Source organism: Mytilus trossulus, chromosome 9, assembly GCF_036588685.1.
Source record: "Mytilus trossulus isolate FHL-02 chromosome 9, PNRI_Mtr1.1.1.hap1, whole genome shotgun sequence".
NCBI lineage: Eukaryota > Metazoa > Mollusca > Bivalvia > Mytilida > Mytilidae > Mytilus > Mytilus trossulus.
The window spans coordinates 6,531,966-6,546,175 of record NC_086381.1 but is presented as its reverse complement, the minus strand read 5'-3'; the positions used below and the strand labels follow the sequence as shown (position 1 = coordinate 6,546,175).

Here is a 14,210-nt window from a genome sequence, read left to right as displayed (position 1 = left end):
TATATGAGATTATTTCTAACAATTTAGTCCTAATAAATGCACAGCTTATATATGTATTTATATGCTAGATGATTTAATCTAACGTTCAATTATCTTCCTCATGAATGAGATATAAAAAGCAAATATTTTCTTTTCTTTAAAAAGATCTATACTTTAGTCCTATATAAAGTGTATCAAAAAGTTCTTTTGTATATATGCATATAGAGATGCGCTTTATTTGTATAAAAACATGATAAATAAGATATTTTGTTAAGAAGCTTTAATATTATATAAATCGTGGTTTAAGACTTATCAATAAAGATTTGCACATATAATAAAGGAAGATACATGATTGATAAGAATGAACAAAAAACATACATTGCTTCCCGTGTCATAGGGGATTAAAGTCATGACAAATGTTTGATATCTAAAGATCTCCCCCTTTTATTAGCTGATAAATTCGACTTATGTTGAATACAGAAATTCTTCATACGAATACAATATGCATAAGATTTATAGGACTCATGATGTAATATGTTAAAAATCGATAGCAACATGAGTAAAGCGTCTATCACATTCACATACAGAACAATGGAAAATGATACTCGTGTATTTCATTGTTTGTGTTAATGACTTGAAAACGTTTATCATAAAATTGAGAATGTGAATCGGGAATGTGTCAAAGAGACAACAACCCGACCAAAGAGCGCACAACAACCGAAGGCCACCAATGGGTCTTCAATGCAGCGAGAAAATCCCCCACCCTAAGGCGTGCTTCAGTTGGTCCCTAAACAAAAATATGTACTAGTTTAGTGATAATGGACTTCATACTTAACTCCGAAATATATGAAACAAGAATGTGTCCTAAGTACACGGATGCCCCACTCACACTATTATTTTCCATGTTTAATGGACCGTGAAATTGGGTAGAAAATCTAATTTGGCATTAAAATTAGAAAGATCATACCATATGCCATGGAACATGTGTACTAAGTTTCAAGTTGTTAGGTCTTCAACTTCATCAAAAACTACCTTGACCAAAAACTTTAACCTGAAACTCGCACTTTCATTTTCTATGTTCAGTGGACCGTGAAATTGGGGTCAAAAGTCTAATTTGGCTTTAAAATTAGAAAGATCATAATATCATCAGCAACAAGTGTACTAAGTTTCAAGTTGATTGGACTTCAGCTTCATCAAAAACTACCTTGACCAAAAACTTTAACCTGAAACTCGCACTTTCGTTTTCTATGTTCAGTGGACCGTGAAATTGGGGTCAAATGTCTAATTTGGCTTTAAAATTAGAAAGATCATAATATCATCAGCAACAAGTGTACTAAGTTTCAAATTGATTAGACTTCAGCTTCATCAAAAACTACCTCGACCAAAAACTTTAACCTGGATCGGGACGAACGAACGGACGAATGAACGGAGGCACAGATCAGAAAACATAATGCCCCTCTACTATCGTAGGTGGGGCATAAAAACTAAAATTAAAAATCATGCAAATTGTTGTTGTCCATTTTTTTGTGTCATTGATGGATACTTCAGCCCTTTGGTTTTTTACAACACCAATACCCGAGTCTTCAGAGAAGACTATATATATATATCTTTTAGTGTCCTATGTTTGATGTCAAATATATATGAAGCAAAAACATTGCTACATTTGATACAGAATGAACACGTGACATGTTTGATGGTATAGTAAAAGAGGGTTTTCTATATTGATATATGATACCAGAAGAAGTTATACTGGATTGGATATTTTTATATAAGATTCAGTTGAATTAACAGTCGTAAATCATAAATAAAACATATTCAGAGAGAAATACTGTAATAATTGAACAATTAACACAGCATTTTTTCTATCAGGCTATAATATTAATAAAAATAAAATCCGTCTTCCAACATGATCTCTTTTAGAATACAGAATTTCTTCACATTTCTCAGCTTAAGTCTACGTCTATTTTACTTATAGAAAGAAAAAATCCTTTTACACTTTAACAAATTATTCGAATCCTGCTTTAGTGCAGAGGTGTTTTAAACGAAAAGATAATGTCTTTTCGATAGCAATTGTTAAAGGATTACTTTCAAGTTGTGCATGTTTGCATTTTCAGTAAAATAAAATATTGAGTTTGAACTTGTACTTTCTTATATTTATTCAGGTACGAAATGAACTATTAGTAACTCTTGATACAAATGATGACTGGTTTTCTAGACGAATATTATGTTAGTTTAAAAAAAAACCGAAGAGATATAAAAAAAAAACTAATGTTTGTCACTTTATTGATACTTAATAAAACTCTTAGAATCGTTAAGGTAAACTATGCATTCGTTTTTAGTACAAGCAAAATAGTGGTTTTCATAAAGCATTACAGAGATGGCCGTTGTATTTTCTTGGGGAGGGGTCGTGTGGATCTTTGGAAATGAATATGTATATATGATATGCAACATGATGACATCTATCTAGGGGGTCGGAGATATGTCACTAGTTACTAAGATTGTACATTACTAAGTTTCTAAACAAATAGTTACATCTCTGTGGTGAAGAATCATATTGATGTTACTACGAACATCTACTTATTGGAAGTACATAAAAAGTAGACTTATTTGTCAACATGCAATAACATGCAAATAAAACTGCCACATCCGAAAGAAATGAAGTGCGCATTTAAACTATTATTGATTTATATCGCCGTTATAATGTCAACTGAGCAATTAACATGTTTTTATATGAACCCCTTTAATACACAGAAGGTTATGAAACAGTTAATATGTTATCATTTAAAATTTCATTCGTCTCAGGTATTCCACGTAAAAAAATAAACAGTTTCTTTATTCAAACCTGTAAATATTTTACGCCTACCTATACCATACAATTCAAGTTGAATTTAAACTAAAATAATTTTGCTACGTCTGTGAAGGGCCATTAGTTACGAGATATATGAAAAGCGACCCCCTCCCTAATCATTAGTGAAAGTGAAATAGTGAAATAATAATTCAAATGTTTCAAAATAAGATAAGTGAATAATTGGATCTCATTGAATCATTATTAATGTAACCTTCAATCTAACCCCTTATCTAGAGCTGGATTGTGCATGGATTATTTGGTTCAGTTATTAAAAGACAAAGAATGTCAACATTGAAACAAAGGTAAATCATTTGGTTGACTGATTTGATTCACATTCTTATACAGGTTAAACGATGATAAACATATATTTTTACCTATGATATAAAATTAAACAGACCTAGAAAATCCAAATGCACGAGTTCGCTACCTTTTTATATATGACTGTATTTATGTCTAAATCACTTATATTAACGTCGGCAGTCTTCGGAGGTCAACACAATAGTTTATTTAATGACGGCTAGACACATGAAAAGATGAAACATGTTATCGAGCCCATGCCTCGTCAATTGTTTATTTCAGACTTTTTTTATAATTAGGATATACTTTTAATAATGTTATAAATCAAATATGAGAATTTGAGTTAGATTGGTGAATATGAATTTGACAGCCTGTGTCCCTTTAAGCAGCCATAACAAACGTTAAGAGAATAGTACATGTGCATTTTGTTGGAATATCTCTTCTTGTAGCAGCTTGTAGCCATCATTGATATTTTACTTATATTTTTTACATACGTATACGTGTATAAAGTTGATGAAGTTGATGAAAGGTTGAATTGTAACTATATATAAACCTCACGTAAAAGTGGAATACTATTTATGTTTCAATAACGAACTTACTATATATTATAATGCCATATGTTTCAAGTACGATAATTTGATATGTATTTGTAGTATACGTTGTTTGAAGCACAAGTATGAGCAAACATCATAATGTTTTACTCTTCTATAAATATGTTTAGCGATTGTGTGAACCGTTAGATTTATTTTAGATCTATTTTAGTGAAGAATCGATCTAAACAAGCTATGTCCTTTGAAGTTAAAACATACTTATGTTAAAGGATGTTAAATAGTCTGAATCTGTAATAATTGATGAACTCAGTACAGGTTTAAAGAGTGTAAATTATTCCATTTCTAAATATATATATATATATCAACAGGATCCAGAGAAAAGACAAAAACACAAATTGTCACAGTTTTTACAGAAACATATCATCAAAAGGCTAATTTATTCCTATAACTGATTATCAAAACAGTAAAACATATCCTCACGAGGATGGATTTTTTATGATGAAATATTTTAATTGTCAAATAGTAAATCAAATGATAAACAAAAATATAGGTGTCTAACTTCTTGTCCTTTAGTATTAAAATTCATACCAAGATTCTTTTAAGATGTTTGATTTCAAAATAAAAAGAATCCATTGCTTACAGGTAAAGGAACACATTCAGAACAAATTATTGCATTTTTATACAAGGGATAACATTATCATCACATGCCCATATCATACATGATATAACTTACGGAATAGTTGTCTATATTTGGATCCATTTTGTAAGTCCAATACGATGTTTATAATAACAGTAATAGTTTTGATTTTTTAACTTCACTATATTTTATCAAAATTGTTTTTCCTTCAAACAATTAACAACAAACATTGAAATTTAGGAGGCGTTCATCCATCCCATCTTTAAATGACATTTAAATATGTTATGCGATGGTTTCACTGAGATATCGAGTTCAAAATGTTAGTGATATGTTTAGTACATCAACATAATTTCAGCTGGCATTGTTCTGTCTCTCCTCGTCAATAGATTTGTTTTTGGATGAACGTATGTAATTGGTCATAATTCAAAATCTGTCCTTTATTCTCAAGTTCGTTTTAAATTAATATCGGTTCACCTTAAAAGTTCAACAGAAATTTTATTTTAATAGGAGACGCTTTAAATCTTATTCTCTAATCGTACAAACTCTAGGGTTTAACCATTGAATACATTATTTAACAAAAATAAATCATTTAATTTACAAACAAAACACTTGACTCTTTAAAAATAATGTTGATAGATATTTTAAAATCAAGTATTCGTGCTCGTTTTATGCTTTTACCAAACACCAGAATTGGGACATCTCTTGGAATATGAAGTTCTGCTATGGAAATTTTTTGTACATGGTGTAAACACACCCCTCTCCCCTAAGCGATCCATTCGCTGTTATCTTTTCACGAATAAAAATATCAGTATGGACATTGCATTTTGCAATGAATGACGAGTATGAAAAGATTGATACAGATCTGAAAAAGTTTAAACTATACGAGCAAATGGTCAATTCTATTTAATTTTATAGCTTTTAAATTGACTCCAGACGATGACTACTTCACGTTTAAACAGTTTAAGTTATATCCATTGGTTCTATGGAAACTGCTATGTTTGTTCATCTGAGTGAAACTAATCTCCTATATACTATGTAAATTATTTTATTTAAGTTGTCTGCTATTTTCAATTGAAATCAATACATTTCACGATGAACATATGATGAAGTAATAGTATATTTTGTACATTGAAACATATGAACCTCACCAAAAAGTTTATGATTGTAGCTCTTTCTGTTATATTATATTTTTCCTTTGCGAAAGTGTTTTAGCACGAAAGTAGTTATAATCGACCGATCAACTTCCGTATCATTGAACTGTTTCCGATTCTATATTGATTATCATGGCCTTGAATTGTATTTCAATGTATTGGAATGGATTAAAAACTTAGCACAACGTAATCCGAATCTATTTTTCTAATAAGAGACTACGAATGGCTAATGAGTGCATTAAACTATTAAACGGAAACTGTCACGTACAATGTATAGGGCGAAAGAAAATGTCGTGAACCTTAGGGATAAAACAGATTAAAGCTGTATATATATTGTTATGATTATTCTAAAAACGTTAACCTCAGAAAAGATTATTTATTGGAAAAGTTTTTGAATCAAATTAAAACGGGAGTTATTACCATGGTGTCAATCTAAACTAAAGTGAAAGACAAATAACACAATAACTAAAAGACTAAAAATCATAACACGAACAGACAAACAACAGTTCATACTCTACAGAAAAATAAGAAAAAAACGAGGTCTCCGGAAGAAATATCAATCCCTGTTCGACTAAGGGCTACTGATGATTTGCCCATTTTAATTAGGATCCAGGGCAGTTATGTTTTCAACCAGTCGCCATCAACTGACAGAAGCCTACACATAAATTCGTCTAGTGATTTTGCTTTGCATCAGCTGTCATGTGGTAGTAGATTTTTCGAGATATACCAGATTATATACAACCATACAGCCCTATAGTATACTAATTGGACAGATTTAATGTATACTATACTTTTATGGACAGTAAATATCAGAAGACCATCTTGATTATTTTTTTTCGTAGAAGAAATTCTCTCTCATTTGACTAAAATTTTTCGTCAGATCACATGACATGGTTCCAATAGTTTTTAAGTCATAAACTCTTTGAATCGAATGACGTAAAATGTAGATGTTCGATGTGTTAGCGATTTATTGCTATTAAATTTTTTATCCCTGATCCTAATAGTAAATCAATGTTCTAGTCTTGCATGTTTTTCTGAAGGATAGTTTCTCATTTGAAAATAGTTTTGTGTTAAACGGTAAATTGGCGAAGCCTTTTAGACACATATTTCCATTAAATCAACATGTAAATGGATTAAAAGATTAATCCACTTAAATAAGTATTAAAAAAATTGCTAAACAAACTACTTGAAAATCGCTGGAGCAAATGTTTCAACTTTGACTTAGTATTAAAGACTTAAAACAAAGCTAGTATCATCCTCGAAGGTTCCTATGAGTCTACATAAGACTAAGGCATCCAGTCATACATAATGTTATACATCATCTTTAACAACAAATATATTTAACTTTGGTCCAGTTATTGTGCCTTATAAAGACCAATTGTTAGACAATTCCAAATTAGCTCAATCGAACAACGATTTTATAAGCTAAATTATCAATTACTAATCGATTCCAAGACTGAGTTCTATTTTTCGGCGTTTGGTATATGTCGTGGAAAATGTGTATAAAAAAAACCCACAGACGCTTTCTTTTACATCTTACTGAGTAAGGATCAGTCTGAAGATTTCGGAAAAGTTTGTAAAATACGTAGTTGAAAAGAGAGGCAAAATATGCCAAAGGGACAATCACACGCATAAATCCAGAATAACTCACAACGCAATGGCAAAAGAGTTTTGAAACAAGAATGTGTTCATAGTATACGAATGTCCCAATCACATTATCCTTTTCTATGCTCAGTGGACCGTGAAATTGGGGTAAAAACTCCCTCTCTCATTCTATAAACGCGAAATCGTGAAAACGCGAAGTAAAAAAACGCGAAATCGCGAAAAGGCGAAATCGAAAATGGGAAAACACGAAGTCGAAAAGTCGAAAACGCGAAAACACGAAAACGTGATATGTCCTTAACCGGCCACCATAAATTTGGCATGAAAATTAGAAAGATGATATCAAAGGGAACATATGTACCAAGTTTCTAGTTGATTGAACTTCAACTTCAATCAAAAACTACCTTGACCAAAAAGTTTAACCTGAAGCGGGACAGACGGACAAACGAACGAACGGACGCACAGATCAGACAACATAATGCTAATAAATGGGGCATAAAAAACAAAATAGAAAGTAATGAATTTAGTATTACCACAAATTGTGAAAATATGTGTTCGTTTTGTAAACAACATGTGCAGCTTAGATATTAAGATTTTTGAAATATTAGTAAGCTAAATATAGAGAAATGACATCTACAAATAGAAATTAATGAATACAGGATTATCGCAAATAAGTGAAAATATTTTTCATTTAAAAAACATGTGCAGCTTAAATATTTAAGATCATTAAATGGTCATTTCAGGTTATAAAAGTTTTCTAGACACGTTAATTGATTGGTTTATAATAATTGTCGGTTAAAGTTTGATTGATTAGTGGTTGCTTAGCGTCCAGTGGCAAATATGTCATGCATGTCAAGGACGAGGGCATAGTGTTTCATTTTGTAAGTTTTTTTGTCTCCATGTTGGACGTAAGAATAGAATAATGCAGCGTGTATTGTTTTGTGTATCTATGAGTATGCAGACTGGAACACAAAAACATAAATTCAAATATACATGGAAAACAAAGGTATGATGTATCCATATGCCAATGGAACAAAACCAGTACACACACAGCTAAACAGTCACGAAAAGCAAATACTTTTATTGCTGTTCTTACTCTCAATGTATATATCTAAAACTTATCGAACAAACACATTAGTATATTTTTACATATGTGGTATAAGACTTCAAATTTACCTCAGCTGTAGTGGTTACATAAATATTGACTTGCATATCAGATTATATATAGTTTCAGAATTGAAAATTATATTACACCGATAATTATGTGTCTTCCCCTCATCTCGATTTCAACTAGTTTTAGAATGTGCTGATACACTGAATAAACAATACCCCCCATCCTTCTTCAAACCATACTTCTTGTGAGGTAAGTTTAATTGTTTTCGAGCTTAAATAAGTTCTCAAGGAAAATCAAAAACCTTTGAACCTCCACAGCATAAGAAATAATAAAATGTAATGCCAAGAGTCAAATCGTACTTACATTAAGCTGTTGAATTATTTACGATTCAGTTTCGTATCTAAGCGAGACTAAGCAACAGAAATCTTCCCGTTTAAATCCTACCATATATCCATGATTTCCAATTAATTTTGTGCATAATTGTGCATTAAATAGTGTTTTGGAAAGAATGCGTTACAAAAAAATGAAATCTTTAGACAAATAAAGATAAAATCATGGACACATATTTTCATTCGATAAATACATTTATTCAAATGAGGTTTGATATTCTATACAATTTATTATTAGTTATAGAGATATTTATGCAAATGTCCTTAAATGTTCATATTTCTGGAAAAAATAATATTTATATTTAATCTGTATAAATGGTTTTATATCAAATAGATTTTGATGGAGCGAAAAGATCAACAACACAATAAATCTAATATAAAAAAGCATTTAAAAGTAGTTATAAAAATTGTAATCAGACAAAAGAGGATAACTAGTCACTCCATTAGGTTTATTCATTGGGTATTTACATTTTTTATACATGATAGGAATGAATAATTCTAACTTCAATATAAACTATTCAAACTCTGTATTAAGATTTTTCTGTACAGACATCGAGGGTGACTGGGGTATAGACATATTATAACATACTAGACATCTTCCATCTCGCAATGCTTATAGGTAGGAATGAGTTGGCTATGTTGGATGTAGAAATACACAGCCACGTCCGATTGAAATATAGCCGTTAGTTCAGGTAGTTGCAATCCTCGTAATAACCCATAGAGGAATCCGTTGTACGACCTGATGAAAGGCAAAATATTTGTTTCTATCCAACATTATATCATTTTCAGTGGCAGATCGAGTTTCCCAATCATCAACCGTTTAAGCTCATGCATGCTTCATATTGTTTAATGTACAATTAAACTTTCTAAACGAAACTTGATGAAAAATTTGCCACTGCACGCTTAGCAAACAACAGAATAAAAGGAGATGTGGAAAAAACGTCAATAAAACACCAGCCATACGCAATGTAATCATAACTGAATTCTATAGATGCAACCTAATAAATACGTTCTATCATACATATACTCCAAGTATTAGAAAGTACCGAAGTCATTTAACAATCGAAAGCACATATCGGAATCCATCATCAAATTCTAGACAAATTAAGAACCATCTATAGAAAAGACAGCTTGGTGTTAACATCATTTTGGACAGTCATATAACAATATTGAGATACTATTGAGTGAACTGGGTTTTGGAAATCGTAACCCATATTTCGAGCATTTGTAGAAAAAACGTAACACAATTCATTGAATAATACTAATATACAAATAAATAGACAAAGTATGGTGACATCTATGAAACAGATATCGACCATAGCTTAAATTGAGTGGATGTTTTTAAAGCAATCATAGGTAACAGTAACAACCTTCACCAATGAGAATACCAAATACAGTACAGTCGACTATAAAAGTCCACAACACGAAAAATAGGAAACAAGTCAATACAGAAAAATAAAAGCCTAAATTATAACAAAACAATTCACGAAAAACAAATATGACAGACATGAACCAACGCCAAAAAGTCACAACTTTTAAAACAGAAGTTTATTAAGTAATCGTAGGGCATATATACTTATATGTACGTTGACGGTAACCATATAAATGCTGCAGCCATATGAATGGTTCATTCATATAGATGATCCAGCAGTATGAATGATACAGCCATATAAATGGTACATATAGTATCAAGCTTATGATAAAAAAATCAAGATTCTTCTGTGATAATGCATTTACCACTGAATTTTCTGACGTCGAAGCAATTGATGTGTTTTTAATTGGATAGATGCTTTTGTGCTTTTTTGTAAATTGTTTGTTTTAAGATTGTAACACAGGGATGACTGCTGTACATATTTTTTGTCTTTTTTATTTATTGTATTCACACATCGTTGTAAATATAACAGAATTTGATGATACTTTCGTAAAAGTGAGAGGTTAAGCGCTATCAAACCAAGTTTAATTCACCATTTTCTACATTTGGAAATGCCTATACCAAGGCAGAAATGTGACAGTTGTTGTCCATTCGTTTGATGTGTTTTGTCATTTGATTTTGCCATGTGATTAGGGACTTTCCGATTGAATGTTCCTCAGTATTTTTGTGATTTTACTTTATCTATTCATCAATTTAAGGAATCATTTAAATCGTGAATTAATTGCAGTAATTTATGCTGAAATGCAATTATAACAGTTATTATGTTATTTTTTAAACTACTAAATTATCAGTGATCTGAGAAAAGAATGGTATAGTTGTATTTAAATAGCGTCTCAATTCGTTTTTTGACTGATTAGAATTAAGATATTTAAAAATTAAGAATGAAGGTAATAAAACGAACTTACCTTATGAAAAACGATGTTTTAGAGTAAATCACTATAATTTTCAAATAATGAACTTAAACCGTCAACAGAAATAATTAGGTAATACGTTTATGGTTATGAGTTTTAACATGAACACTTTCTTCTGTGACCACAGAATTGCGTGACTAGGGTTTTCTATTAAATTTTAGTTGAATTATCCCAGTTTAGAATTTATCTGTCCACGTGAAGCTAATTTATTTATTAAGTATATACACTGAAATCAACAACCGTATGTGCGTTGACATAAAGAGAAAATTTCATCTTAAAGACTTGTTATTATCGCTTAATACTTTTGAAAATTAGCTGGGACTGAATGGTAAGAGGCCATGTAAAGGGATATAAAGGTATACTCAGTGGTTTGAGATTATTGTCTATTTTGTTTTTACTTTACATTAAACATTGTGATTCATAGGTGGAAGGACACACAGGAACACGAGTATAAACAAACCTGAACTCTGATTATTATTTTACCAAATATAACATGATACGTTTGCACATCGATTAAGTCGAGTTAATGGTTATTCTGTAAGCAAGGAAAATACATATTAGAAGAAAAATGAGTTTTCAAATGAGAACACTTTGCCTTAAAATAATTTCCATGTCCTCTTATTTTTGAACTAATATTGTAAAATTGAAAATGGAAATGGGGAATGTGGCAAAGAGACAACAACCCGACCAAATAAAAAACAACAGCAGAAGGTCACCAACAGGTCTTCAATGTAGCGAGAAATTCCCACACCCGGAGGCGTCCTTCAGCTGGCCCCTAAACAAATATATACTAGTCCAGTGATAATGAACGCCATACTAATTTCCAAATTGTACACAAGAAACTAAAATTAAAATAATACAAGACTAACAAAGGCCAAAGGCTCCTGACTTGGGACAGGCGCAAAAATGCGGCGGGGTTAAACATGTTTGTGAGATCTCAACCCTCCCTCTTTACCTCGAGCCAATGTAGAAAAGTAAACGCTTAAATAAATGATAATAATAGTACAAAAAAAGTGAAAAAAAAACCTAATTTTTGAAAGGCTAAATCCTCATATGCTTACGCATGCAATTCAGGAGGATTGATTGTCTTCCCCACATTTTGGACGATCGATATAAAATATAAAACAGAATGATAACTGGGCCGCGTTCAATATCGTAGCTGCTACGTAGTGCTACATAGATTTTGACTATTAAACGTGTAGCTATCCCCAGTCACTCTGTCGCGTTTTACTACGTTTTAAAACCCGTACAGCAGTGTAAAATTCGTTATTTAACTAACTTACACTAGCAACAAAAGAAGGTACAGAATCAGATACGTTCTGGTATACAATGATTGGGAAATGACAAATGTGATTCTGACATACAATAAAAACACATCACTTACGTTATATGTACTAGTCTTCTAGTTAATTTGGTTAGTTTAGTTTAAACATATTTATTTATAGTGGATTTGGAAACAAGTTGTGCAGCTTATATTAATCCCTTTCCACTTTGCTGGTGCGAGTGCTACCTTGTAGCGGCATTAGTCTGCTCTTTTTCGAAATCTACAAGGGTGTCTTTTAGGTGCAAAATATATGGCTCTCTCATTACACGGATCAGCCATTTATCTTTCGTTCCGATGGACTTTTATCGATTCCTCGAGACCATACTCGCAAATGATGTCAAGGGAGAGCCGAAAATTCAGTTCCTAAATTTTTCATCTCAACCTGGAATCGAATCAGGAACCTTTGTGATAGCAGTCCGTTGCAATAACCACACCACGGTTAATTTGGTTTCCAAACGTTTTTTTAAGTGTTCCAAAAACACTTACCATTTATCTGGAAATTTTTACAACGCATAATTGTTTGTTTGTTACACTGTACAATGTTGATAATACTGACTATCAGAACCCAATAGAGTATCATCTGTTTAGTACCAAATATGTTGGTTCTTGTATGATTCAAATGCACAGATTACGTTATTGTAGAATATTTGACAGAGATGAAATCCTGAGATTTGATACTTTTCTATTTACAAGATCCTTTTCGATTATTTTATTCCATGTATTTATAATATCGTTAGGTTTCAATTATGCACAATAAAGTTTATTTATAAACTCGGTCCTTTTAATGGAAATGAATACCAGTCGGACTTTTTAAGCAATGCCATTTACAGAAACAAGGCTGCACTACACACACTACATGTATTTATAAATTCTTTACATGTTTATTGTTAAGGGTAAATTAATACACAGAAATGGTAAAAACGTTTCAGTAAACTAGATGCTTGAAAGTCAAATAATTTTCTGATACACATGAATGCCAATGTTCAAAGTAAATCAGAAAATCAAAAGTTTTCAAAGCAAAGGCGATAGAGATTTTCAAAATAAGGTTTTAAAATAGGCAATTAATTTATAACATTCTTGATTATAATTTGTCTATCTTAAAATTAGAACCGTTAGACGATTCATTTTAAAACACGATGACCTGCGATAGTTTATATTTTTCTATGATAGTGACCTTCTCTTTGACACATTCCCCATTTCCATTCTCAATTTTATTTAAAAACTTCGTGTTAACTTAAAAAAAAAAAAAAATTATGTACCATTTAAATTGTTACAAAATAAATCATTATCGCAATATTTATATACTTGAAATTTAAAATATGTTTATTTATTCGAGAGGGCATACTGTAGCAAGCTAGGCGATCTATCAGTTGTCATCTACACGACATGGAGCAGACATTCGGCAATATTATCATGCCAAGATTTCATGTACTTTTATAAAGCTAATGTAAATTATGTTAAATACCCATCGATTTGCTTTATACTACTTTTAAACAGAAGAAAAATAACACATGACAAATGTAAATATGTTTAATACCCATAAATTTGCTTTATACTGCTTTCAAACAGCGGAAGAAAAAGAACACATGACATTTTGCTGTTTCGCATTTCTTTTGATTTGTTTGAGGTTGCTTCTCAAATAAGGACTTTTTCTCTATTAAAATTTCTATGGTTTTGAGGATTGAATTTATTTGAACCCATACAGCCAGAAACCAAAAATAAATTTGAAGTATTATAAAAGATAGATGAGAGATACCAAGGAACATTCCAACTCATAAGTCGAAAGATTGCCGGAATGTTGCTGAATAGACATGGAAAGTTCATAATTGGACGTTCTCGATGGCGAATAGCAAATACATTATCTTATATTTGGCGCTGTGAAGTAACTGAAAGTTATTTACATGTATCTGTCTTACAATCTTAATATATATTACAACCCAAAGACCTGACTGCCGCAGTCATCCCAGGACCTCCC

General features: G+C 31.3%; 1 protein-coding gene across 3 annotated transcripts in view; it reads right to left on the bottom strand.

Moving 5' to 3' along the window:
• The window catches only part of LOC134685037 (uncharacterized), a 29,961-nt gene extending 18,941 nt beyond the window's left edge, over window positions 1-11,020 (bottom strand). Inside the window, exon 1 of one of the 3 annotated variants that reach the window (XM_063544402.1) lies at window positions 10,906-11,020. Coding sequence is in view for 2 of the 3 variants with exons in the window: in XM_063544399.1 (XP_063400469.1) it covers window positions 4,409-4,435 (27 nt within the window). In the remaining variant the exon portion in view is untranslated. Of the gene's footprint in view, window positions 1-4,408; window positions 4,706-10,905 lie in introns of those variants that run through there. The other 2 variants (XM_063544399.1, XM_063544403.1) reach the window with 2 other exon arrangements.
• Window positions 11,021-14,210: the final 3,190 nt, after the last annotated feature.